Raw genomic sequence first — 24994 nt, forward strand, 5'->3', positions numbered from 1 at the left:
GCACATAGCCAGCGCCGCTCCACGGATTTGTGTGCCGTCAAGAAACACCAGCGCCATTGTTTGTTTGAAGCTGACGAAGCCAGACAATGACACCTTCCTGCAAATTACTGCATTGCGCTTTCAGATCAACTGCATAGCATCTTTTGAGTTCCCTCAACTCTTAACGTGAATATCTAAATGATGTTAGATTTGCCCTTCCAGTCATTCATTTTCCGAACCGCTTAATCTTCACTACGGTCGCAGGGGGTGCTGGAGACTATCTCAGCTGTCTTCGGGCAGTAGGCGGGGGACACCCTGAATCGGTTGCTAGCCAATCGCAGGGCACAGAGAGATAAACAACCATCCACGCCCACACTCACACCTAGGGACAATTTAGAGTGTTCAAACAGCCTGCCATGCATGTCTTTGGAATGTGGGACGAGGGGAGAACATGCAAACTCCACACAGGGAGGCCGGAACTGGAATTGAACCCAGTACCTCTGCACTGTAAAGTCAACATGCTAACCACTGGACTACTGGGCCGCCATCCTTCCAGTACAATGAATGTGAATTGTTGAGTTACTCTTCTACATTTATTTTTTAAATTGTTTTTAATTGTAACAGTACATGTGACCAGTTTTTTTTTATGAACCTAGACGACTGCCCTCATTCTAAAAATTATTGCGAAAGGAATATACCATTTATTAGTTTACATAGATAGATGTAAAACCAACTACATCCCACATCAGATTCATTTCAGAATCATTCAAAATCATATTTTCAAAAATGTAGCATAAATCTGCTTTTTTGTGCTTTATAAGTGCAATTTTATGTTGGACAGTAAACTCTTGCCAAGCAGCATTAAACACCAAATGAGAAGAACAGTGAAAAGCGATGTTTTCACAAGACAGACTTCATGAATGAAGGGTCCAATCCACTCTTGGCTATTAACCATTCTTCACAGAGGATAAAGACTATATATTGTACTGCCATGTTATCTGTATACATGTATTGATGTAAAAGGTATGTTCAAGTAGCTGTCCTATTTCCTTTAAAGGTAACAACAACACCACACGGATGCCTGATGTTAGCCCATGTGCCTTGAGTGTCTCTCATTGTGGTCTCTGTGGAAAGTGCAAAAGAGAATACGCACAGTGCAAAGAAAGACTGAACAAATTATTTTTAACCATGCAATGTGGTAGATTAGTTCATTCTTGCCACTTTGGGACGTCCCTCTAAATATGTAATAAGTTAACGAAAATATAATTCAACCTAAAATAGTGCATATAACAAAATCTGTTTAATATGATTTTATTTGTGTGTAGAGCCTCACTGAATCACACCAATAATTGAGTTCTGTATATTTAGCACCTCGTTATGATGCATTGCAAACAACGAACACTGTTGAATGACCTCTTTTAAATTATTTTTATTGAACCAAATTAATCATTGAAGTGTCATATCTGCTGCTGTCAATCAAAACTGTCGATTGGTTTCTGAAAATCAAAACAATTTCTTCAAAGAATTTTGGTGTGATTTGCGAAAAGAAAGTAGCATAAATCAGGAGTCAGATTTCCTCTCAGTCTCAACGTGTTATTGGCAAAGGCACCCAATTGACATTCTCCAACAGCGGTACAGGTGAATTGACAAGAGGTCCCTAGCCACTCACTGCCTGTTGTCGTTTTGAGTGACAGACGTACACACACACACACACACACACACACACACACACACAGCATTCTTCATTCCCCAACTCTCACACACAAGTTGCTTGCACGCACACAGCCTTCAGACCATTTCATAACCCGTGCCCTTTTTGCTATTTCTCATTCCATTAAACCCTGAATTATTCAACGCACATGAAATTGATTTCTTGATAGTTTAATCGCAAATCAAAACCAAACCTCTCGCCCAGCGCATTCCCTTAAGGCAATTTCTGACAATCAAATATTCATGGAAGTATGAAATGTTCGTAGATCACTTCTCCTTGTGGCTGATTAGGCAGACACGTTGAATTCAGATGGTGAAAAGAAGGAGGCGTGGAATTAACTTGGACCAGATAGCGTGGAAAATTTCATGCTCTGATCAAATATTGAGTCTTACCCAAGGTAATTTTCAGGTCATATTTATTCCATTTGGTACCTGAAGTAACATAACTGTGCACAATAGCAGTAAATGAAGGTGTTATATTTCATTTAACACTTTCCACTTACCTCCATCAAATAAAATGAATATTGTACATTTAAATGATGTGTCGATGGATAGATGTCTTCCATTTTTAATTGTGTGATGTAATATGAACATCAAGTTGCTCCTTAACTGCCTGATCCTTCGTTCAAAACGACTTTAAATGAATTTAACCCTTTCATGCCCCCCGTAACTGGATAACATGATAAACCGTCCCTGAAAATACAACTCTGCACCAAATTGTTAATTTGGCAGCACTTTGACAGATTGATTGTCCTTTTGAGAAGTTCCATGGAAATGACCGTGTGTAGAGGACGGCTGCTTCAGCAAAATGTTTGTTCAGTGTCAGCTTCTTTTCGGCCACCATCCCCCTTTCTCATGTGCTTACATGGGCTCTTTGGTATTTGAGGTGTAGTGCTTCAGGTAGTTTGTCAGCAGGTGTCAAAGTCAAAGCTTTCCCTGCAGTACAGATCATGATGGCTGTAATATCAGCATGGCTGGAGGACTGGGGGGATGGCCCAGGCATTTTGGCTGAGGCTGACTGTTCCTAAGTGGCAGAGCAAAAGTGCCGATAATGTCTATATGTATACATATATTTGTTTTATTAATATCCTAAACCCATCTATTAATTATTATGCTGAGGTCTATGCATATAGCACGTTTACCTCACAGTGCAGAGGTCATGGGGTCGATCCGGCTTTCCTGTGTGGAGTTTGCATGTTGGGCCTGCGTGTGTTTTCTTCGGTTACTCCGGTTTCCTTCCACATTCCAAAACATGCATGGCAGGCTGATTGAACATTCAAAAAGTTGTCGTTAGGTGTGAGTGTGACCGCGGATGGTTGTTCATCTCTGTTTGCCCTGCGATTGGCTGGCAACCGGTTCAGGGTGTCCGCCGCCTACTATCCAATGGCAACTGCTATAGGCTCCAGCACGCCCCATGACCCTTGTGAGCATAAATCGGATCAGAAAATGAATGGATGGATGGAAAGATGGATGTTCAGTTATGCTCCCCATTAGGGGAAGCAGAACTAGGTGTCACTGGGGGATAAACCCCTCACTTTTTGGCCTGGCTTTGATGTGCCCCTTTGCTCCTTGGATTTCAGCTCCAGCTGACGTGAGGGGCATTTCCCTCCAGCAGGTACACCTGTTCCGTGTTTCCAATCAAGCCTGGCTTTGTATTTAAGGACTTCCAAGTTGCCAAGGCTTTTTGTCCGGTGAATGACCTTGCCTGCTGTTGTGCTTCAAGTCTTATTTTCTTATACCTCACGATACTATCCATAGGCACTCTTGTTTGAAAGTCTGTTTGTTGTTTTATTGCTATTGTTCATTGTTCTCACGGAATAGAACTCTTGGTATTTTGTTTGTGTAGTCCCAGGGTTCCCATTGAACCTTGCCTTTTGACTGAAAGCGCTTGTTGTTTATCCTTTTTTTTTTTTTCCTGGCTCCTTGTGACCGGCAATTTCTGTTTTTACTTTGTTGGTGCGCAAATGAGATTGCGAAGATTATTTGGTTGCGTTTTCAATCTGGTTTTAAGAATAATGGTGTTACCTTATGTGTCGTGGCAACAGGAAAGTGATTAAATATATATTAATATATAATAAATATAATATATAAATAACAACAGAGTGCACAGTATGCCCCAGTGTGGCATACTAGAGTATCTTTCCATTGCTGTCATAGAATTCTAAGGTCATGTGCTGCAATTAGCATCGACCCTCTCTTAAAATTCGAAAGTAGATTCAGGACTGTGATTTGTCATCGGCAAATGGATTACCTTTGCATTACCTGACAACAGAGAAATGGACCTCTGGGATGGTTTTCTTCTCATGATAAAGACAATAAAATGAAGTAAAACCTCTGCTATACTGCGCAATTTTTATGGTTGCTTTTCCAGGTGATAAGACACAAATGAAAGTGATTTGAAGTGATGAATGACAGTGTGGAAAAAAAATAATTCAAGAATGGGATCAAAAAGCATCAGAGGGAATGATGGAATTTACAAGGAATTTTAATGCGATGCTGCTGCTGCTTGCATGCCAGCCTTCATGGTTAATTCACTTTCTACTATTCGGAGCTGAAAGAAATGAAAATCATCCGAATCCACTGGAGCTGTAGAACAACTAATACCGACAAGGAAAACAGTAAATAGTGTATGAGTTCAACACCTTCCATTTTGAGACTAGAATATCCAACTGTGTCTGCATTTTCTTGTGCTCTTATATTCATAATTGTTGTGCACTGAAGACAATTCAGTTTTATATGGATCACGTCAAACTGCGGTGTGTTAGAAAAATGAATTTCGGTATAAATTACACAATCTCACAAATATGTTTGTGGTTAAATTAAATGGAGAACGCCATGATTGGAGTCAGATGCTTGAAAGACCATGTAATTGAATAAAAGGGATATCACAATTAGTTGTACTATGATCGGATCTTATTATCATTGTCTGTAATCGGCTGGCAACCATATCTCTTGCCCAAAGTCGACTGGGCATGAGCTCAAACTATAGAACATAGATGGATAACAGGAACAATCCCGGCATGCTCTGAACAGTTCGCTCTGACGCGAGCACTGCAGCACAACATCAGACTAGTCCGCCAAGATTGTAAACCACAAAAGAAGGTACACAAGATTTCTCGAAACCATATTGAACAGGCCTCTATATCTCCTGGAAATTGCTTAAAATGAGTTTTGGGAAAACAGTACAGGATATCCCGCAAATGATATTTGGGTGGGTGCAGTTAGCCTAAAAAAGAAGGACGAATGTCATAGTTTATGTACTCGGTAATCCCAAGTCAGAAAGTGATAACTAGGAATTGAGGTACGTTCGAGTCACCTAACCAAGATCAATGGGCAGCAATTGTGCTGTAAATCCAAATAATGGGGAGGATGACATTTCGCCTCAGAGTGCAAGATGTATCCGAAGAACACAATTCAGAAAAATGGACTGTACAAGAGCTCAAATAGCAATTGACAGCTTTGTGGATGAAATAAAGACTGAAATATTAGAGAATGTGCCTCACCTTTTACTGTTCTGTTTAGTCTGATTATAGCCAATATTGACTGTGTTGTGTTTCACTGTTTACTACAATAAAATGGCTGTAAGATTTGGCTTTTTCATGACAGTATTGTCCTTGCCAGTTGACTAACTAAACGAGGTTGTTTGTAAGCAGATTTAGTGAAACTGTTTTGTCTAAGTCCAGTCTTTCAGCTTAGATTTTTACCCCAAACTATTGCACTGTTTTTCCTTCATTTATATTTGCAATCCACAGTATTAAAGTGCTAAACAACAACAGGTATAAAATTAGCTTCCTCAAAAAATTAGCAGCCTCACTGGAAAACTGCAGCTTTTCATTCACAAGAGGTCCCTTACCATCGGACTCTGGAGTGTTTTAATAAAGCAGTAATTCACTGGATTGCTTGGATGCTCAGCCATGCAATGCTTAAGGGATCATTAGAGGTATTATGTGAAAAAAATAAAATAAAATCCCAATTTCCCTGCCCCAAGGTCAACACATTGCAGCATGTGATTGCAAAATGAGTCACATTCCACAACAGCACTTGGGTGCCTTTAGGCGCTCCATGAGATGCAAATCTATTATTTACCTGCAATCGTTTGTATAAACCACATGGGAGCTTACGTGAATTCATACAGTACATCCAGTAGGTGCTGTTCCGCTCCCCTTCATAAAGCATGTGTGCACTGAACGACATCAGTGCACAAGGACCTTTTCTGTGCATTTGTGAGTTGTGCTCTTGGGTGAATGATTACCCATTCATATATTCTTTACGTGCTTTTTCAATTTACTCAATTTTTTTGAAATGTTGCCAAGCAAGCAAAAGAGTGTATGCGTGTGAAAAGTAACCACATGCAGTACAAATGCAGCACAATACATCGGATTTGATTGACACTGATGGACACCGTGCTGGGTACTTACACACCACTGCAAACTCTAAATGCGACAATGAATATATAGTTGCATTAATTTTTCCGATGGAGGATTAATGTGTTGGGGTACCTAATTGTGTCATGGGGGTGGGGGGGGGGGGGGGCATCAATCAGTTCCAATTGGACTCAACTGGCAGCGAGTAGAGACAAACTCAAGAGGCCAGTCGTCTGCATTCTCGGCACCCTTTCTTGTTTTTGTTTTGGTGGCTCCATCCTAACAGAGGGAAGGGAGCCTAGTCTGATACTATGACTGATACTCTACTGCCATCAAGTGAGTAAGACACAAAAGTTCACACGCGCAGTCGAGGCTGTGTTGCATGGCTTGAGAACATTTGATGCATGTGATCAGCATTCATTTCCCGTGGTCGCCTCTCTTTTCATGGATTCATTCGAGGAATGGTTGCTGAACGCTGCAAAATTGGTCACTCTCACCTGGATTCACATGACTGGTCCGTTTCCTCTCCAGCTGTGTGAGCATACAACCCAGAAAGAAATCAAATGTTGCTCACAGCTGGTGAGTCAAATGGGAGTGTAGTGTGACGATTAGAACACATCTGCTTTTGGAAGTGCGCAGTTTTCAGATTTGAATGTTGAAAAAATGACGCCCTTGAAATAAGCTTGAAAAGGTCCGGTGCTGAAAAAAAAACTGCTTTAAAAGGCCGAGAGAATGAAAGTGTCAGCTTGGTAATGACTGCATGATGGCATGTCTGATTCATGGAAGGCTCCTTCCAATCTTTGCCATAATTTGAATGTGACATGAATTAATCTATAACACTCTACCGCCCCTCCACGCATATTATAGCGAGACTGTAAGCTATTATAGCGTGACCCACAGTGGAATATGCTGGGGTCAGTAAAGTTGCACATTTCAGAAATGAGGCGAATCAATTATAAATCACACGACACATGCGGTCGGTGCATTATACATCACACGCGTGGTTTTGATGCCGCGCAGGGGTTGGTTTCGTTGATACACTGCCGTCCAAGCACCAATATGCACAGAATCCGAAAAGCATATGTAAATACAGTATACCTGTATAATAGGCAGGGGGGAAGGCCACCAGGAATTCGGGGCCCTCATGAGGAAAAAAAAAACATCAAAATGTTCTTTTCCATTTGAAAGCATCACTTAAATGTGACAAATGTTGAAATGTAAAATCCTTAAGCAGGATTTCGACTCCAGTTTGTTTTACATCTGTGACAAAAGTTGACCATCAGAACATTAGCTACGCTACATATGCGCAAATTGATACGTTTCAGTTGCCTTTACACAACCCCCCCCCCCCCAAAACCCCCCAAAAAACAGTAAGCTGTATTCATTGAATCATGTTTTCAATATTAAATCTTTGTGGCCTTTATATAGCTATATGAGAGGGAAAATGACAAATCTCCTCTCAGCACTGTCATGCAGTTGTATGCCACTGTAAAACATTAAAATGACACCTACCTCAAGTAAATCCATGCATTATGTCTTTCTAAAGACGGAATGTGATTGGTGGCCAAGTTTGTGTCATATAATGGTTGATCCTGAAGGGACAGATAATTACTACATTTAAGCTCAACAACTTGACCTATTGGACAGGACCATTGAGAGAAGAGTGTGATGGTTTCCAAAGCCTTGGGCTTCTTGATTTTTTTTCTTCAAACAGGAGCCTGCAGGGTAAAATATGGCACATCTCTCGCTCCAAAGATTATGTTGTGAGGCCTGCCGGCAGGCGTTCCGGATTTAGATCGTACCAATATCTGCCTGTGTGATACAACTTATTTACAGACGTGTATTCTGCACATGCAAGCCCTAGGAATGTGACAAATAAACGTGAGAACTGATTCAGAATGCAAAATAATGACCATAAACATCACAGTTGACTTTTTTATTAAATTGCCATTGGGGTTACAGATTCCTAAATTCCGTTCTTGGCACATCGACCACAGCATTTTCACAAGAGCATTCCTAATACGAGCAATAATGGATACAATTTTACAAAGTTACAAAAGACGGGGAGAGTTTTTCTGTAGCTGCCTCTCTTGTGTGACCTCATGCATTTGGCATGATGCCACAGACGATCGTCTGCTTAGAGCTCGCACCTGTCTGTCAAGAGATGACACGGTGTGCAGTCATCGAAACACATCTTGACAATGACTGTCGGCTTGGAAATTTGTGAGCACCAATTTGAAGATGTCAAGCTCTTAGAAGGAAAGTCAAAGAATATACAATGTCAGAGACGCAAACGGGTGAGGAAAGATACAAAATATGTCATCTATCTTTCAATTTATCGAAATGTTTTGGCAACTGTGTTATTCAAAACATACATATCCAGAGAATATGATTACATTTCTAATTCCTCATTAAGTTCTGTTTACTCTGTAATTTGAATTTTAACAGCAAATTGTCATTTTTTTAATCATCACCGGGATAGCATTCAGCAAACAAATAATATTGACAATTATTTGCCGATGTACAAAATTTTCTACCGACATTAAACCAGTGACTAAAATATAAATGAGGGCACGTGCTCGCACGTTTTTCATGCTGTTGAACTTTATGAAAACGGGTCATAAGAACATCTCTTCGCTTCATATGCAGCTTCGGGGCAGGACATGACGAAAGCAAGTTCATTGGCTCAACTCAAGCGATATGCAAAGCAGCTGCCAACTGAAGGTTCAGCTTCTGTGCAAACTTCTCACATAAGTTCAGGTGAGAGCAGAGTTCTGACTCGGTCTCGTGTCCTCCTTTGGTATTTGCTGATGAAACGCAAGTGAGTACCGTTTTATAGTGTTTCGATTATTATTATTATTATTATTAAGATGGATTTTTGGAAAGGTGCATTTTGTTGAAGTGCGCTATTGCTAGAATACTGATTGTGACTGACTGACTTGTGCTATTTTCAAAGAACCAGTTCTCAGTACTTTTGTATGCCGTTTCTTTCAATAGCTAGGAATACAATATCACTCTGAGTTCGGTTTAAATGATGGAGGTGTGTTCTTTTATAGGATGGTCCCTCTCGATTGTGGTGGTATCGGCACATAGAAATGACATAATAATTATGAAACAGTAATGTAAGCTGTAATGTCAATGAGGCGTCATCCAGGCCTCTTGACAGCAAATCAAAATGTATATCTGAGCATGTTTGGACACTTTTGTCTCTATCAGGTGTACTAAATGAAGAATCGGAACATTTTTCTCACCCGCTCCTTGGATCTATTAAAATCCCTGAGATGTGACACATTTTTCAAAGTCAACGTTGTTTTACTCAGTTTTCCTGTTGATGTTTGCCGGTGGATGAGTTGGAATTGTCCGATCCGAAATCCGATGGCAGAGTGACGACAAGAGTTCGGAAATGGATTGCACAAGGTGAGCGTGACCTCTCTTGGTTGACCGTGAAAAATAAACAGAAAATCACACATATGCGCAAGTGTGTGTGTGTGTGCGTGTGTGTTTGCAGTACATGTACAGTACATATAACTGAATATTTTCCATTAAAAAATTCATTCAGGACCAGCCAATTCTGGACCAAGTCTGAAAAGACGTTTAAAAACGTCTTTGGGAGTGAATGAGTTAAAAATCGCATTCTGAAATGGAATCTATGAAATGTGTGTTTTGGCAACATGAGGAAATGTAAAAAATGAAACTCGTCCACTCTTATTTTGACCCTCAGAGTGCTGCCTACCTTTTGCAGCCACCCTCAGCCAACCGAGATGCAAGTCGACCTCGCCATGTGCTTAAGCCTGAGCCAGCGCCAACGACTTTATCAACTTCTATCGATGAAACCCGCTTTGCATCATTACCCGCCCACCGGCAGCCCGCGAGGAACCAGCTCCCACTCTTTCCATCAACCCACCGCTTCCCAGTCCTCTGAATCGAGTCTCTCGTCACCCCCAACATCCTCACAACTTCAGAGTTGTTTCCTCAAGAAATCCGGAGGTCTCTGCAAGAAGCGCGTGGTGTTTGCAGACGCCAAAGGACTGGCGCTCACGGCGGTGCATCTATTTATGCCCGACGCATCCTCCTTTGCTGAGCCACAACTCATCGAGTCCTGCCTAAACATAGCGCCCGACTCAAAAAAGACACACAAGCAAAAGTATCGTCTGGGCTTTCCTCAACCGGCTCTGGACTCCAAAGCGTTCCTTGCACGCCTACGAGAGACAAATGTACAGTTGGAAAGCTGCAGCGTGTCCGAATGCTCCTTGCGAGGGAAAGTGCACGTTTGCCACGACAGCACTGACAAGGCCGTCCACTTGAGGCTCACCTTCGACTCCTGGCAGCATCACTTCGACATCCCGTGCATGTTCTTGCACCAGCAGCGGTGCGGTGCTTTCGATGTGGACGTTTTCACCTTTGACTTGCGCTTACCTCAAACCATCAACCCAACTGAGTGGATAGAGTTTTGTGTTGCTTTCAGGCCCGGATGCGGCAAGTCAATGCACTGGGATAACAACAGAGGAAAGAATTATAAGGTGTGCATGAAAAAAGATACTGGACAGTCTTCTTTTCCCAAGCACCGACTACCATCTTTTCCTTCCTATGTGTGTCCGTCGATCAGTATGCAGAACCATGTGGAGCTAAGCTTCTTCCAAGGAGGCTCACATGTACAGTCTGAGTGGAATGGAGATCCCTTTGTTCAAATAAATCGAGCAGATGACAGTAGTCCAGTCAAAAGAGCTACGAGGACATATACTGTAAATAATAGAAAAAAAAGGAATATGCTGTGTGAAATCTCCACTGTTGGCTGGATGTTGTAAAGTGCCAGAGCTGAGCTGCCTTGCTGGAATGTGAATATTTTAATTGGTGAAGCTCTTGTCATACAGTACATATCTGAGCATACTTTTCAACAATGATACGTCAAGCTCAAGGTGATAAAATATTTTTTTTTTCTGGCGGGTGAGAGGCTTATTTTCCACAGCCCATTCCGGCTCTCTTTTTTTTTTTTTTTTTTTTGGTCAAATTTTTGTCCTCTCACCCTTTGTCATCCCTAACATTTGTTGAGATTTAATTCTGCCAGAAAATTTTATGAACATAAAAACACGCATTTTTGTCCGTTTTTTTTACCCTTACTTCAGACTGTATAATGAACACTGTATTAGAAGAAAGACTGTGCACTGACTTATTAACTTGAATTGTCATAAATAAATAAAATATCCATCCATCCATTTTCCAATCCGCTTTTCCTCACAAGGGTCGTGGGGGGTGCTGGAGCCTATCAAAGCCATTTTCAGGCAGTCGGGGGGTTAGGGGGGGACACCCGAACCGAGTGCCAGCCAATTGCAGGGAACACACAGAGACCAACAACCATTCACGCTCACAATCACACTTTAGAGTATTCAATCAGCCTGCCACGCATGTTTTTGGAATGTGGGAGGAAACCGGAGTACCTGGAGAAAACCCATGCGGGCACGTGGAGAACATGAAAACTCCACACAGGGAATCCGGAGCTGGAATCAAAACCTGCACCTCTGCACTGTGAGGCCGACACGCTAACTAGTCAAACACTGGGCCACCCCAAATAAAATATGAAACCATTTTTTCATTGCAATTGGCAACCAATTGCGAGTGCAGCACAGCTTAATTGTCAAGGTTAGCCAAGAATAGGCCAGACAAGTTATTTTAGACCATTCAAAATAGAAAAAAGAGGTGTGGCACAAGTGGACATAAGTTCTGGTGTAGTGAAGTTACTTCTGAACATCAGACTTAAAAATAGAAACAAAACTACAATGTGCAATGGGTATGGCACACACACACACACACACACACACACACACACTGATTGAACGGCCCTCTAGGGAAAGCGACAACTGAGACTTATGTGCGACGAAGTACAGTATATTTTCAGAATACAAAGATCTTATTTTCAAGAAACCTTTTTTGATGCATGCATCGTCTCCCAGCACAGAACCGAAAATGAATGCTCTGCACACAAAAACGCGTGAGTACACGCAAAGCTGGTTGACTCAGTTTCTTGGTGTCTGTTTCATGGCATTGATCACACATTCCAGACAGCAAGAGTCAGGACCCCAAAGGAAGCCTCGGGGCGATGTGGCACGCATGCTCTGCATGGGTGAGCTTGTCCTAGCCACACCCAAAACTCTCTAGAAACCAAAAAATGTCTCTCACTATCAGAATTTGCGATTATGTCTCCTTCAGACATAATTATACAGAAGAACTGTATTTGTTTCATGTAACCTGAACAATTTAGAATACCATCGGGAATACTTTACAATACGGATGCTAGAGCCAAATATGGACAGGGATGTACCGCTGAACCAGACCCAAAAGTAAAATAATGGACTTTTCCTCCTCTAGCATCTGTGTGTGTGAGTGTGTGTGTGCGTGTGCGTGCGAGCTGGAATTGGGGCCATTGTTTTTTGGGTTTTTTTTTCCTGTGCAGGCCTGTTCCCAGATTCAAGAATGGAGTCAATGTGAGCTAGCGTAAGCTAGTGTCTCTTTCATTCTTTTCGCCACCTGTCTTTTTTTTCCTGGTTTTTGTTATAGTTTTTTTTTTTTTGCATCCATGCTTAAATAAATGCATGCAGCGCATATATTGTGTTATTATTTTCTGTTGAATGTTCTGTAAAGGGCAGCCCGGTAATCCAGTGGTTAGCGTGTTGACCTCACAGTGCAGAGGTACCAGGTTCAATTCCAGCTCCGGCCTGCCTGTGTGGAGTTTGCATGTTCTCCCCTCCTCCCACATTCCAAAGACATGCATGGCAGGCTGTTTGAACACTCTAAATTGTCCCTAGGTGGGAATGTGAGCGTGGATTGTTGTTTGTCTGCGTGTGCCCTGCGATTGGCTGGCAACCGGTTCAGGGAGTCCCCCGCCTAGTGCCCGAAGATGGCTGGGATAGGCTCCAGCATCCCCCGTGACCCTTGTGAGTATAAAATGGATCAGAAAATGGATGGATGGATGGATGTCCTATAAAGTGCTTTGTTATGGTATACAGCTGCTGTAAAAAAAAAAAAAAAATACACGCTACATAAATCAAGAGGTAATGGTATTGGATTGGATGAGTGTGACGTGCACGTGCAAATTAAAGAATACAACCCGGAGCGCCGAGTTTGATTATCAAGCTACAAAGAGTCAGGAAGATGTTTTTCCTGCCAACACCCAGAATTGGGTCAATCACAATCACGAGTATCAACAGGTCTGATACCATAAGAGAAATTATTTTGTTTGTGAAACACATGAAGGCTTTCACATCATGAACCAAAATAGTCAGAGACCGGGAAACGATTTATCAATCTCTGAATCTAGCATATATTGATCGGGTCATGTATTTCAAAACACTTCTGACTGATGAGTGGATAAACCCAACAAGATTTCATTTATTTTTACGCCTGCAGATGAACGGTTCGGATAACGGATGGATGGACAATGACATTACCGGAACAGGTGATATTGATGTTGATATCGACTGTGGGATTTTTCGAAGTGTAAATTAATAATCTCCCTGAAAGTGACTTCAAGTTTTTAAAAAATATGACAGAAAATTGGACCACTTTATCTCATTGAGAAACCATTTCATTACCAAACAGGCATTGCATTTAGTTTCGGAGAACTGAATGGTAACATTCAGTGTTTAATATATCAGTGTTTAATATATTATCCACTGCACATTATAACTATGATTTAAAAAAAAAATCTAGTTGATTTAATTCAACTGAACAACTTGTTCAACTATAATTCTTTGAAATGTAATAAACCTACCCTTAATATTCAAATAAATGCCGCCTTTTCGAATGATCGCTCCATTAAATTAAGATCCGAATGTATCTCTTCAAAATGCAAGTATAGGAGTGAAATAAATAACTTGGTTTTATTTTGCAAGGGAATCATTCAATCCTTCTTATGACTGACATTTAAAGTCTTGCAGAGTGAAATTGAGACGCATTGAATGATTTCAAATTGAAACATCTTTCAATAAATGCCATGATTATCATTTCTAATCATCAACGTTGTCGCTCTTAATGAACACATTTGATTTCCGCTTTCAACAATCAACAAGACATCATGATGGATGTTTCTTGATAGTCATTGACGCCTCCAAACATTAGCTACAGTTCCTGGCTCAGGTTTGCTGGGGGTCTTCACTCGCACATGTGGCTGGGCAGGTGCTCGTGCTCGGGGTTCCATGGCGACCGGGCAAAACACTCTGCGGCCTTTCTGTCGCACTCGCAAATAAACATCTCACATTCGTCGTTTTTGCCTGGGTGAGAAAATAGACATTGGCCATTTTACGGTTTTCATGATGCAAAACAAACACCGATCAATATTCGGATGCTGGGATGCTAAAAATCTGAATTCATAGGGGGAACTCGATCCATGTTGCTGTACTCACTGTCACAGGTGACCTTCCTCTGCTCCTTATCGCAGCTGTAGTGATAGAGCTCCGTGTAAGGGTTGTCAAAGATCGGCCAACAATTGGGATGCTGCATAGCGTCGCTATAACACTGGTCATGCACTTCACAGCACCTGCCAAGGTAAGACAACATGTGAGGCAGACGGTTTAAATAAATTGTCCGAATTTGAAGTGGAAATAAGGTTGGACCTATCCAGCTCATCCACAGGTGTGCCCGAGCCACCCTTTCCACAAAAGCAGCCATAGTCAGCATAGTCCAAGACGGGCCAGCTATCAGGCATCACACACAGGATCATATTTCTGAACTGGTTAAGAGCCTTGTAATCCAGGGATTGAGCTGCAGGACATAACAAGACCCAACAAGCCTGGTCACGGTGTCCTCATTGACGTCCAGGATTAAACAACAAACCGCACAGCAGGCTCGCAGCGACTTACCAACGGAGAGGCTTAAAGCCAAGAGAACCAAAGTGTTGAGGGTGTTCATCCTGAGAGCCTCGAGCTCAGTGGTAGCGGTGCAATCACTCTCGCATCAGAGCCTCTTTATATAGTCCGGGACCTTGTTATCTGCAACGCCAGCTGTTCATACTGTACAGGGTCGCACGCTTCTCAATGCACAGAGTTCAACGTACATATGGGGAGATGGTGACTCTCCCGCCGAGTGAACCCCCTGAACTCGTTCAAATGCGTTTGGTCTTGAGGTGTTCAGCAGTACAGAGAAACACCTCTACAACGTAACCTACATGGGTGAAAATACCCCCTAGTGTGAAAAAATATTCATGCATTAACACAATTCCCATTTTCCTACCCCCCCATACAAAAAAAAACCCTGTTACGTTATACTAAATCTTTTTCTCTGCTGTTTCCTCGCCAAGAGATTCACTACAACGAAGTCTAATCCAACCTCTACTGCTTCGTTCGGAAATGGCAACAGCAACCACCACACTGGTTTATCTTTATTGGCCAAGTATGTAGAACACACAAGGAATTTGTCTCCGGTATAACACTCTGCATTAGTATCATCGTAAACAAGGACATGACAAATAGGTATGCAAGGACATTTCGTAATGTAAGTGAGACAATGTGCAAAGTATCAAGCAGAGCTAAAGTGATCAGTGGTAGAATACAATATGATGACAGTTTGTACAGTTGGTGCAAAAAATCATTGAACCATTTTAGAGTGACCAGTAGCAGTATTTGGAGTACAAGAAGAGTGACTGTCAGTGACTGTTGAGGGAGTTAATGGCTAGAGGGAAGCAGCTGTTTAAGTGTCTGCTAGATTTGGTGCGCATGGATCTGTAGCGGCTTCCTGAGGGGAGTAGCTGGAAAAGGTGGTGGGCAGGGTGCGGGGGATCCAGGAGGATTTTCCGTGCCCTTGTCTTGATTCTTGCAGTGTGCAAGTCCTCGAGTGGGTAGGGCGGTACCAATGATTTTTTCCGCCATCCTAACTGTCCGTTGAAGTCGGATTTTGTCCTTTTTTGTGGCAGCCCCAAACCAAACAGTGATGGAAGAACACAGGATTGATTCAATGACTGCCGTGTAGAACTGTCGTAGCACCTCCTGTGGCAGGCCATGCTTCCTCAGCAGCCTCAGGAAGTACATCCTCTGCTGGGCCTTTTTCAGGATGGAGATGGTGTTGACTTCCCACTTCATGTCCTGGGACACTGTGATTCCCATGAACTTGAAGGTCTCGACGGTTGACACAGGGCAGTTGGACAGGGTGAGGGGCAACTGTGGAGAAGAATGTTTCCTGAAGTCCACGATCATCTCTACAGTCTTGAGCGTGCTCAGCCCGAGGTTGTGTCAGCTGCACCAGAGCTCCAGCTGCTCCACTTGTTGGCGGTACACAGACTCGTCGCCGTCTTTGATGAGACCGATGACCGTGGTTTACACGGCTCTGAGGTTCCTGAACGCAGCATACTCAAAGCATGACCGAGCATCATCCTGGCCTCTGATTGGCAAAGAGGGACCTCATTATCTATGTGTGTAGATACTGAAGCTAGATCCATGGAAGATAGAGAGGAATGCACCCGATTAGCTGCTCAGAGTAAATTGCTTGTGGCTCGACGGACAGTCAAATAAACGAACTTTTCCTGGAATGCTTTACTTCTTATCATGCTAAAAACCTTCCGCTAACCGGAGCGTTAATTCGAGAGAAGGCGAAATCCATCACGCTAACTATGGCCATCGAGGACTACGAAGCATCGCGTGACTGGCTTTAAAAGTTCATTGCATTACATCAGCTGAGTAAGGCTGTCTTGGGTGGCGATCAAGGGAAGGTCAAGTTAGAGACAGTGAGATGGTGGAAAGAAAAGCCAACGGGTCCAGGAACTATTTGTTATTGTTAGATTCAGACGAGCATGGCCGTTGCATTGCTAAAATGTCTACGAAACGGACCTTTGGATGTCAAGCAGCTAATACAAGAAGAGCTCTGATGCTGGAAGAGAGGGTAAAAGTGTTCAAAATGAAAGACGGAGCAAGCAAAATAAAATACATTATCCAAGAAATTGATGTAAGTAAAAGTGAATGCCGATCGTAAATTTCGCAATTTATTTCCCTTTTTTCTTTCTTCAGTGACTATATGAAGTGTCAAATAGGTGTGTTCATACTTATGCACTATTGGAATAAAAATAAAGAGTACACATGTTTGTGTGTGTTTGTGTGTGTGTGTGTGTGTGTGTGTGTGTGTGTGTGTGTGTGTGTGTGCGCGTGTCATGATTCTATTTGTGACCAACAGGTGGCACTGTAGGGCTTCCCCTGCAGCTGCAAACCTGTCGGTCGTTATGTAATTAGTTGTATAAAAGGACTCCCACCCGACCACTCATTGTCGGGTCATTGCTTGCTTGTTTGCCGCAGTCATGCTTGTTCCTGTCATGTTTTTGGTCATGTTTCTGTTATTGAGAGTTTTTACTGAAAACTCATGAGAAGGCCTCATGAAGTGTGTCGACACACGGACACACTGTGTTGATACTGTGCTGATACGGTGTTGCTGACCACTGCCACCTGCTGGACCTTCAAAATCCCTGCAGCCAACCCACTTGACAGACTGAACTGACTGATTTGATGATCCAATCAAATCATTCACATTCATGCATTCATAATGTATCATTCAATGTGTTTCAATAATGTGAAAATCATATGAATGAGGATGCTTATGGGCTTTGTCTTCATACATTTTTATTTCGAAAAAGAAGATGCTCCAGTGCTTTATATTTCAGTCAGTCACATTTCTCACATGCTATTCTGTCAAGTACACTCTGCTCCTCCCTCCTGCCTGCTTTTTGGGGTCCATCACCACCTTTCAACGTGACAGAGTCGAGCCCAGCTGGCTGATTGCCACTCAGTCGCACGGCTAGTGTGACTCAGAGCCAACACTGTTGATAAAAGAATGGATGCTAATGCTACATTTCTTTGACCACAACACAGTGCTGTGCGAATACATAAAAAATAAACACATGCAGATCATCAGTATCCTTTTTCATCACTGGCATTGAATTTGTGGAAGCATGGGGATTAAGGGTGTGGAAAATAATCGATATTAATCGATACATCGATGCGCACGTGCGCGATCCGAGTGCATCGGCTTATTTACTGGGTACGACGCGATTGACGAGTGAAATCGCGATTCATCACGATGCATTGATGGGTATCGGTAAAATCCGATTCAAGCGCCGTTTTATTCATGTTAAACGTCACCTATCTGCCCTTTCTTAGCCGTGCGTCACATACAGTCCAGTACACAACTAGCGAAACATTATGGAAGTTAGCGCAAGCAGCAGCAAGGAAACTACTATATTTAATGCAGCCGCAACATTCAGATCTTGTGTTTGGAAATACTCCGGCTTCGAAAAGAAAGACGGAAAGCTTGATAGAACCTCCGTGATTTGCAAAGAATGTCGCACTAAGAAGCCATACAACGGCAGCACCACAAATATGCAGACCCACTTAAAACGATGGCACCAGATCACCGACAAGTTTCCCTCCCGCACCCCCGCTTCCCCGCCCAGTTCCTCGTCGGACACCGGAGAAACTCTTGGTAAACCAAGTCAGGAGAAGAAAAAAATTGCCTCTTATTTTGGGAGTCCCCTTGCAACTCACTGTGACCGCGCAATGGCTATAACTAAGGCCACTGCTTATTTCATATGCAAAGACCTCCAGCCTTGGCGTGGTGGACAACGAGGGTTTCAGACAGCTCGTGCACGTTTTGGAAGCCAGGTATAAAATACCAGACAGGTCTGTGTTCACTTACAAACATATTCCCGATGTGTACAACAAAGTGAGAAGTGAGATTACTGTGTCGCTGAACAGTGCGCAAAGAGTTGCACTTACAGTGGATGGGTGGAGATCTTGCGCTATAGATTCATATACATTCATTCATTCATCTTCCGAGCAGCTTGATCCTCACTAGGGTCGCGGGGGTGCTGGAGCCTATTTCAGCTGTCTTCGGGCAGTAGGCAGGGGACACCCTGAATTGGTTGCCAGCCAATCGCAGGGCACACAGAAACGAACAACCATTCGCACTCACACTCACACCTAGGGACAATTTAGAGTGGTCAATCAGCCTGCTACGCACGTTTTTGGAATGTGGGAGGAAACCGCAGTACCCGGAGAAAACCCACGCAGGCCCGGGGAGAACATGCAAACTCCACACAGGGAGGCCGGAGCTGGAATCGAATCCGGTACCTCTGCACTGTGAAGCCGACGTGCTAACCACTGGACTACCGGGCCGCCTCATATACATATATATATTATTATTATATTTCATATAAGACACTCAGTGAGAATAGTCTGTTTGTGTTTACACTATAGCAACAGCTGTGAGTCTCAGGTGCCAAATTGTTTACATTTTCTTTGCACAAAACCCAATTGTGAAAGGGCTTAAATAAGTTGTTTTACAAGTTCTACTGTTTATAAGGAATAAAGTGGTATCCTTTTTGTAATACCATACTGAATTCCATCTTTTTAAAAGCTTTTTTTCTTTGCTTTAATTTAATTTAATTGCACAATATCGCAATAAATTGCATTGTATCGTATCGGATCGCATTGACTTGAACTTAATGTGTATCGCATCGTATCACATCGTGACGACGGTGAAACGTATTGCATCGTATCGCCAGAAAATTCCATGTATCGTTTAAGTATCGCATCGCTGGCAGTGCATCGAGATGTGTATCGAATCGTCCTCAGTGCTGAGATTCACATCCCTAATGGGGATATGAAGAGGGTGCAGGTTAGTTGCTTGGAGGGAGGAGCCGCTGGTCGGGTAATGGCCCTCTGCTGGGGTTGGAGGGACGTCGCTGACATCGGCGGCGGGGTTGACCATGAAGTGCCGCCCAGAAGTCCGATCGAGGACGTGAAGGATGCAGCTCGCAGCAGCGACGCCAGGAAGTGAGTTTGGCACTCTATCTCCTGACACTTTTTTTTTTAAAAGCTCCACAAAAATACAAGCACATCTGTCTTCCAGGTCCTCTGTTCGATTCGGCTGAAGAGACGTTTAAAGGCACGCCTCGTGAAAACGTAAATTAGTGACGCCTTCAAAGGCACTAAGAAAACCATTCAAATGCACCAAAACTGAAAATCCAGCAAAGAAATCACAAAATAAATTCTACAGGGGTTTGTGAACACGCAGCAAAGGAAACATTTTTTTTAACATCGACATGGACACAATTCTGAAAAAGTTGAGCCCCCCCCCACCCATACACACACGCACATATATACATACAGGTATAAGTATATATAATGTGTGTATGTATATAGAGACATTTTTCCCCACAATAATTATATTGTCAATTTCCAGTGGTCTATATCAAAACCACTGACGAATATTCCGTCTGCACAATGCACGGTGTCTTCTTCCATCATTACTCCCCGAAGGAGTGAAAAATTCCAAACTGAGGCTGCAATTACCACGCTGAGATTACTAGAAAATATTTTTTTTCTCCATTTCATTTTAAATTAATAAAAGACACTGTAAACTGATTATCCCTCATGCCAAACTACTTCCACCCTGGGATAAAACACTGAGGTCCAATCAAGAAGTTAAATGAAATTAGCTGTTTTCTGGATGATACAGTATGCAAGAATTATTAATCACGCTAAAGACAAAAATATATATTTAATTTCCTTATGCTACTAGAGGCAACATCATGGTAACACATAACACTTGTGATTTAAAGATCCGTGAATAACTGGGAACGTTTTGCATTCCAATTTGTATGAACGCAGACAACTATACATTATATCTAAGGCACTATCAAACCCTTGAAGTGGGAAAAAATGAAGCAAAGTCATTTTTATATGTTAACTTTAATAAATAGAGTGACAATGGAATCGGGGTTCAAAAACTCTGCCGAACAAATGTGAATTACTTCTTATAATTCGAATGATTTCATACTGGCCTAGGGAGTAAAACACAAGCAAACATGCAAATAAATAAAACACAAGTAAAAAGGTGGCGGTTATGGTCACGATTCAAAAATCAGATGCGGTCTAACACTGAACTTATTTGCATTCGGCAACTTTCATTAAATACGGGAACAACAAAAGAATCCATCGGTCCCCGCATCACTGGAAACCAAATATAGTCCATTCATCCGGATAACGGATGGATGAACAATGACATGAACGGAACAGGTGATGATAATGATGGTGATATCGACTGTGGACATTTTTTGAAGTGTAATTTAATAATCTCCCTAAGAGTGACCTAAAGTTTTTTTAAAATATGACCTAAAATTACACCACTTATTTTCATTTATAAACCATTTCATTACGAAACAGGCACTGCATTTAGTTTCGGAGAACTGACTGGTATCATTCAGTGTTTAATATATTGTCCACTGCACTTTATAACTATGATTAAAAAAAAATATCTAGTTCATTCAATTCAACTGAACAACTTGTTCAACTATAATTCTTTGAAATGTAATAAACGTACTGTACTTAAACTGTATGTACTGTATGTGCAAATAAATGCCGCCTTTGCGAATGATCGCTCCATTAAATTAAGATCAGAATGTATCTCTCCAAAATGCAAATAAAGCCAGTAGAGGGGTGAAATAAATTGTTATATTAATGCTGGTAATCTGACGCTAAGAACACATCAAGAACAGGCAGACTCAGGAGGCAGGCATGGTTGTCTTTCTTGCAAGAGAGAGTGCGCTCAAACATGTCTCGGTTCACAATCTCAGAGCAGCTCTCCAGCTGGTTCTGCCATGTAAACCGTTACAGGTTCCGGGGCAACTCTGAAGAGACCGCGTTTGTCTCCTCGCATTTATTGGAAGGATGTCCCTGATACACGATCTTCTCATGGGCGTGGGGAGTATTTTCACATTCCACAACAGTTTCAGTAAAGGAGAGTTTCAATGAGAACACACAGTTCATTCCTGAAGTGATCAGACAGCTTCTGCTAGACGTCGGTGGTCCGCGAACACAGCTTGGGATGTCCCTCACATGGTGTCCTGGGGTTGATGTTATCTTCTCACAAGCAACAGTTAATTTGACCAGAAGCCGTTAACTTAACAAGATATTATCTTGAAAGCTAGAACAGGTCTCTCCCGGTCTGATTATCAACCTACCCCATTGTATATGAGGTATTTGCGAGGTTTCACTCTGAAAGAGGGTTTAAAGTTACACAGAGAGTAAATATGGGGTAACAGAATTACATTTATTCCAACCTAAATATCTTATATATATATATATATATTTATTTTGCAAGGTTCACTCAATCCTTGTGACTGACATTAAAAGTCCACACGTCGTTCTTGCACAGCGAAAGCAAGATGCATTGAATGATTTCAAATTGAAACATCTTTCATTACAGCAAGTGCAACTGTTCAATAAATGCCATGATTATAATTTCTAATCATCCACGTCGTCGCTTTGAATGAACACGTTTGATTTACGCTTTCAGCAATCAGCACAACATCATGATGGATGTTTCTTGATAGTAATCGACGCCTCCAAACATTAGCTACAGTTCCAGGCTCAGGTTTGCTGTGGGTCTTCACTCGCACATGTGGCTGGGCAGGTGCTCGTGCTCGGGGTTCCATGGCGACCGGGCAAAACACTCTGCGGCCTTTCTGTCGCACTCGCAAATAAACATCTCACATTCGTCGTTATCGCCTGCGGAAGAAAATAGACATTGGCCATGTTACGGTTTTCATGATGCAAAACAAACAACGATCAATATTCGGATGCTGGGATGCTAAAAATCTGAATTCATAGGGGGAACTCCATCCATGTTGCTGTACTCACTGCCACAGGTGACCTTTTTCTGCTCCTTATCGCAGCTGTAGTCATAGAGCTCCGTGTAAGGGTTGTCAAAGATCGGCCAACAATTGGGATGCTGCATAGCGTCGTCATAACACTTGTCATGCACTTCGCAACACCTGCCAATGTAAGAGAACATGTGAGGCAGACGGTTGAAATGAGTTGTCCGAATTTGAAGTGGAAATTAGGTTGGACCTATCCAGCTCATCCACGGGTGCGCCCGAGCCACCCTTTCCACAATAGCAGCCGTAGTCTATGTAGTCCAAGACGGGCCAGCTATCAGGCATCACACACAGGATCATATTTCTGAACTGGTTAAGAGCCTTGTAATCCAGGGATTGAGCTGTAGGAGATAATAAAATCCAACAAGCCTGGTCACGGTGTCCTCATAGACGTATAGGATTAAACGACAAACCGCACAGTGGGCTCACAGCGACTTACCAACAGAGAGGCTTAAAGCCAAGAGAACCAAAGTGTTGAGGGTGTTCATCCTGAGAGCCTCGAGCTCAGTGGTAGCAGTGCAATCACTCTGGCATCACACCCTCTTTATATAGTCCGGGACCTTGATATCTGCAACGTCAGCTGTTTATATTGGGGAATTTTCAGGTACTATTGAGAGTATGAAGCAATTCTGTGTTGAAAAAGAAGCATGAACTTCAAGATACCTGCTTGCAAAGATATTAACTTTGGACATATGTTTAATATGTTAAGAGGTTACATTTAGAAGATATTTAATTTGTATTGGCTTCATTATTCTGCCCTGGTGACATGTCAATCAATCACTGGTTTATAGGAGACTTCACTACCGACTACATATATACATTTACAGATTTTTCCCACTGAGAAAATGCAATTTAGTCTTTTGGTTTGAAAAAAAAACAAACAAAAAAAACATAAGAAAGTTTCCATCAATGACGCCTTTTATCTACTGCTCCTTCTGTCCATGGTCACAGCACCTGGAGTCGAGCCCAGCTGGCTGGTTGCCACTTAGTCGCAGTTCTCGTGTGACTCAGCGCCAATGCTGTTGATAAAAGAATGGATACTAATGCTACATTTCATTGTCCACAACACAGTGCTGTGTGAATACTGTACATAAGAAAAGAAACGCGTGCAGACCATCATCAGAATTCTTTTTCAGCACTGGCATTGAACTTATGGAAGCATGGGAATTTATTACTGTTGACTGTGTTACCCGAGTGAGGATATACAGTATGTTGCAGCTACAAGACAAAAAGAGCAACAGTCTTCTTTTCAGCAAACACTTTATTTTTTTTAAAGCTCCCCAATAATACAAGCAAGTCTGTCTTCCATAAGGTGCCTCTGTTCCATTCGTGCTGAAGAGACGTTCAAAGACCGCCTCGGGAAAACGTAAATTAGTGACGCCTTCAAAGGCACTAAGAAAATCTGTATAACACACCAAAACAGAACAGAATAAATTTGACAGGGGTGTTTGTGAACACACAGCAAAGGAAACATTTTTTTAACATCGACATGGACACATTTCTGACAATTTTTACCCCATAATAACAAAATTGTCAATTTCCAGTGGTCTATATCAAAACCACTGACGAATATTCCGTCTGCACAGTGCAGACTCAGTGTCTTCTTCCATCATTACTCCCCGAAGGAGTGACAAATTCCAAACTGAGGCTACAATTACCACGGTGAGATTACTAGAAATTATTTTTTTTCTCCATTTTATTTTAAATTAATAAAATAATCACTGTAAACTGATTATGGCTCATGCCAAACTACATCCACCCAGAGGAGAAAGCACAGTGGTCCAATAAAGAAGTTAAATGAAATTTGCTGTTTTCTGGACGATACAGTTTGCAAGAATTATTCATCAGACTAAAGACATAAAAATATATATTTCATTTCCCTTTGCTATTAGAGACAACATCATGATAACAGATAACACTTGTGATTTAAAGATCTGTGAATAACTGTAGCTACTTTTTGCATTCCAATTTGCATGAACACAGACAACTATCGTACACATTGTATGGAAGGAAGGGACTATCAAACCCTTGAAGGGGTAAAAAATGAGGCAAAGTCCATTTTATATATTAAACTTTAATAAATGGAGTGACAATGGAATCGGGGTTCAAAAACTGCAGAACAAATGTGAATTACTTCTTATAATTCGAATGATTTCATACTGGCCCAGGGAGTAGAACACAAGCAAACATGCAAATAAATAAAACACAAGTAAAAAGGTGGCGGTTATGATCACGATTCAAAAATCAGATGCTG

The 24994-nt window shown here is 42.0% G+C and overlaps 4 protein-coding genes and 1 long non-coding RNA gene across 6 annotated transcripts in view; 2 read left to right on the top strand and 3 right to left on the bottom strand.

The window, feature by feature from the left end:
• prkab1a (protein kinase, AMP-activated, beta 1 non-catalytic subunit, a) overlaps positions 1–24994 on the bottom strand; it is a 306897-nt gene that overhangs the window by 272254 nt on the left and 9649 nt on the right. The window lies entirely within an intron of this gene.
• ppp1r3c2a (protein phosphatase 1 regulatory subunit 3C2, duplicate a) lies at positions 7597–11266 on the top strand. The gene is made up of 3 exons (XM_052050299.1): positions 7597–8874; positions 9374–9470; positions 9775–11266. Exons 2-3 carry the CDS (start codon positions 9457–9459, stop codon positions 10856–10858), a joined length of 1098 nt encoding a protein of 365 aa, XP_051906259.1. The 5' UTR covers positions 7597–8874; positions 9374–9456; the 3' UTR covers positions 10859–11266.
• Positions 13909–23523, bottom strand: LOC127590848 (phospholipase A2, minor isoenzyme-like). The gene is made up of 5 exons (XM_052050346.1): positions 23301–23523; positions 14906–15026; positions 14660–14807; positions 14450–14583; positions 13909–14317 (listed from the first exon to the last, which is right to left on the bottom strand). Exons 2-5 carry the CDS (start codon positions 14952–14954, stop codon positions 14199–14201), a joined length of 450 nt encoding a protein of 149 aa, XP_051906306.1. The 5' UTR covers positions 14955–15026; positions 23301–23523; the 3' UTR covers positions 13909–14198.
• On the top strand, positions 20772–24992 carry LOC127590854 (uncharacterized). Its single transcript, XR_007959775.1, has 2 exons — positions 20772–20918; positions 24958–24992. It is a non-coding gene; the product is annotated as an uncharacterized LOC127590854 (long non-coding RNA).
• Positions 22113–23279, bottom strand: LOC127590847 (phospholipase A2, minor isoenzyme-like). Its single transcript, XM_052050345.1, has 4 exons — positions 23180–23279; positions 22934–23081; positions 22724–22857; positions 22113–22591 (listed from the first exon to the last, which is right to left on the bottom strand). Exons 1-4 carry the CDS (start codon positions 23226–23228, stop codon positions 22473–22475), a joined length of 450 nt encoding a protein of 149 aa, XP_051906305.1. The 5' UTR covers positions 23229–23279; the 3' UTR covers positions 22113–22472.

This window comes from Hippocampus zosterae, chromosome 18, assembly GCF_025434085.1.
Source record: "Hippocampus zosterae strain Florida chromosome 18, ASM2543408v3, whole genome shotgun sequence".
Lineage (NCBI taxonomy): Eukaryota > Metazoa > Chordata > Actinopteri > Syngnathiformes > Syngnathidae > Hippocampus > Hippocampus zosterae.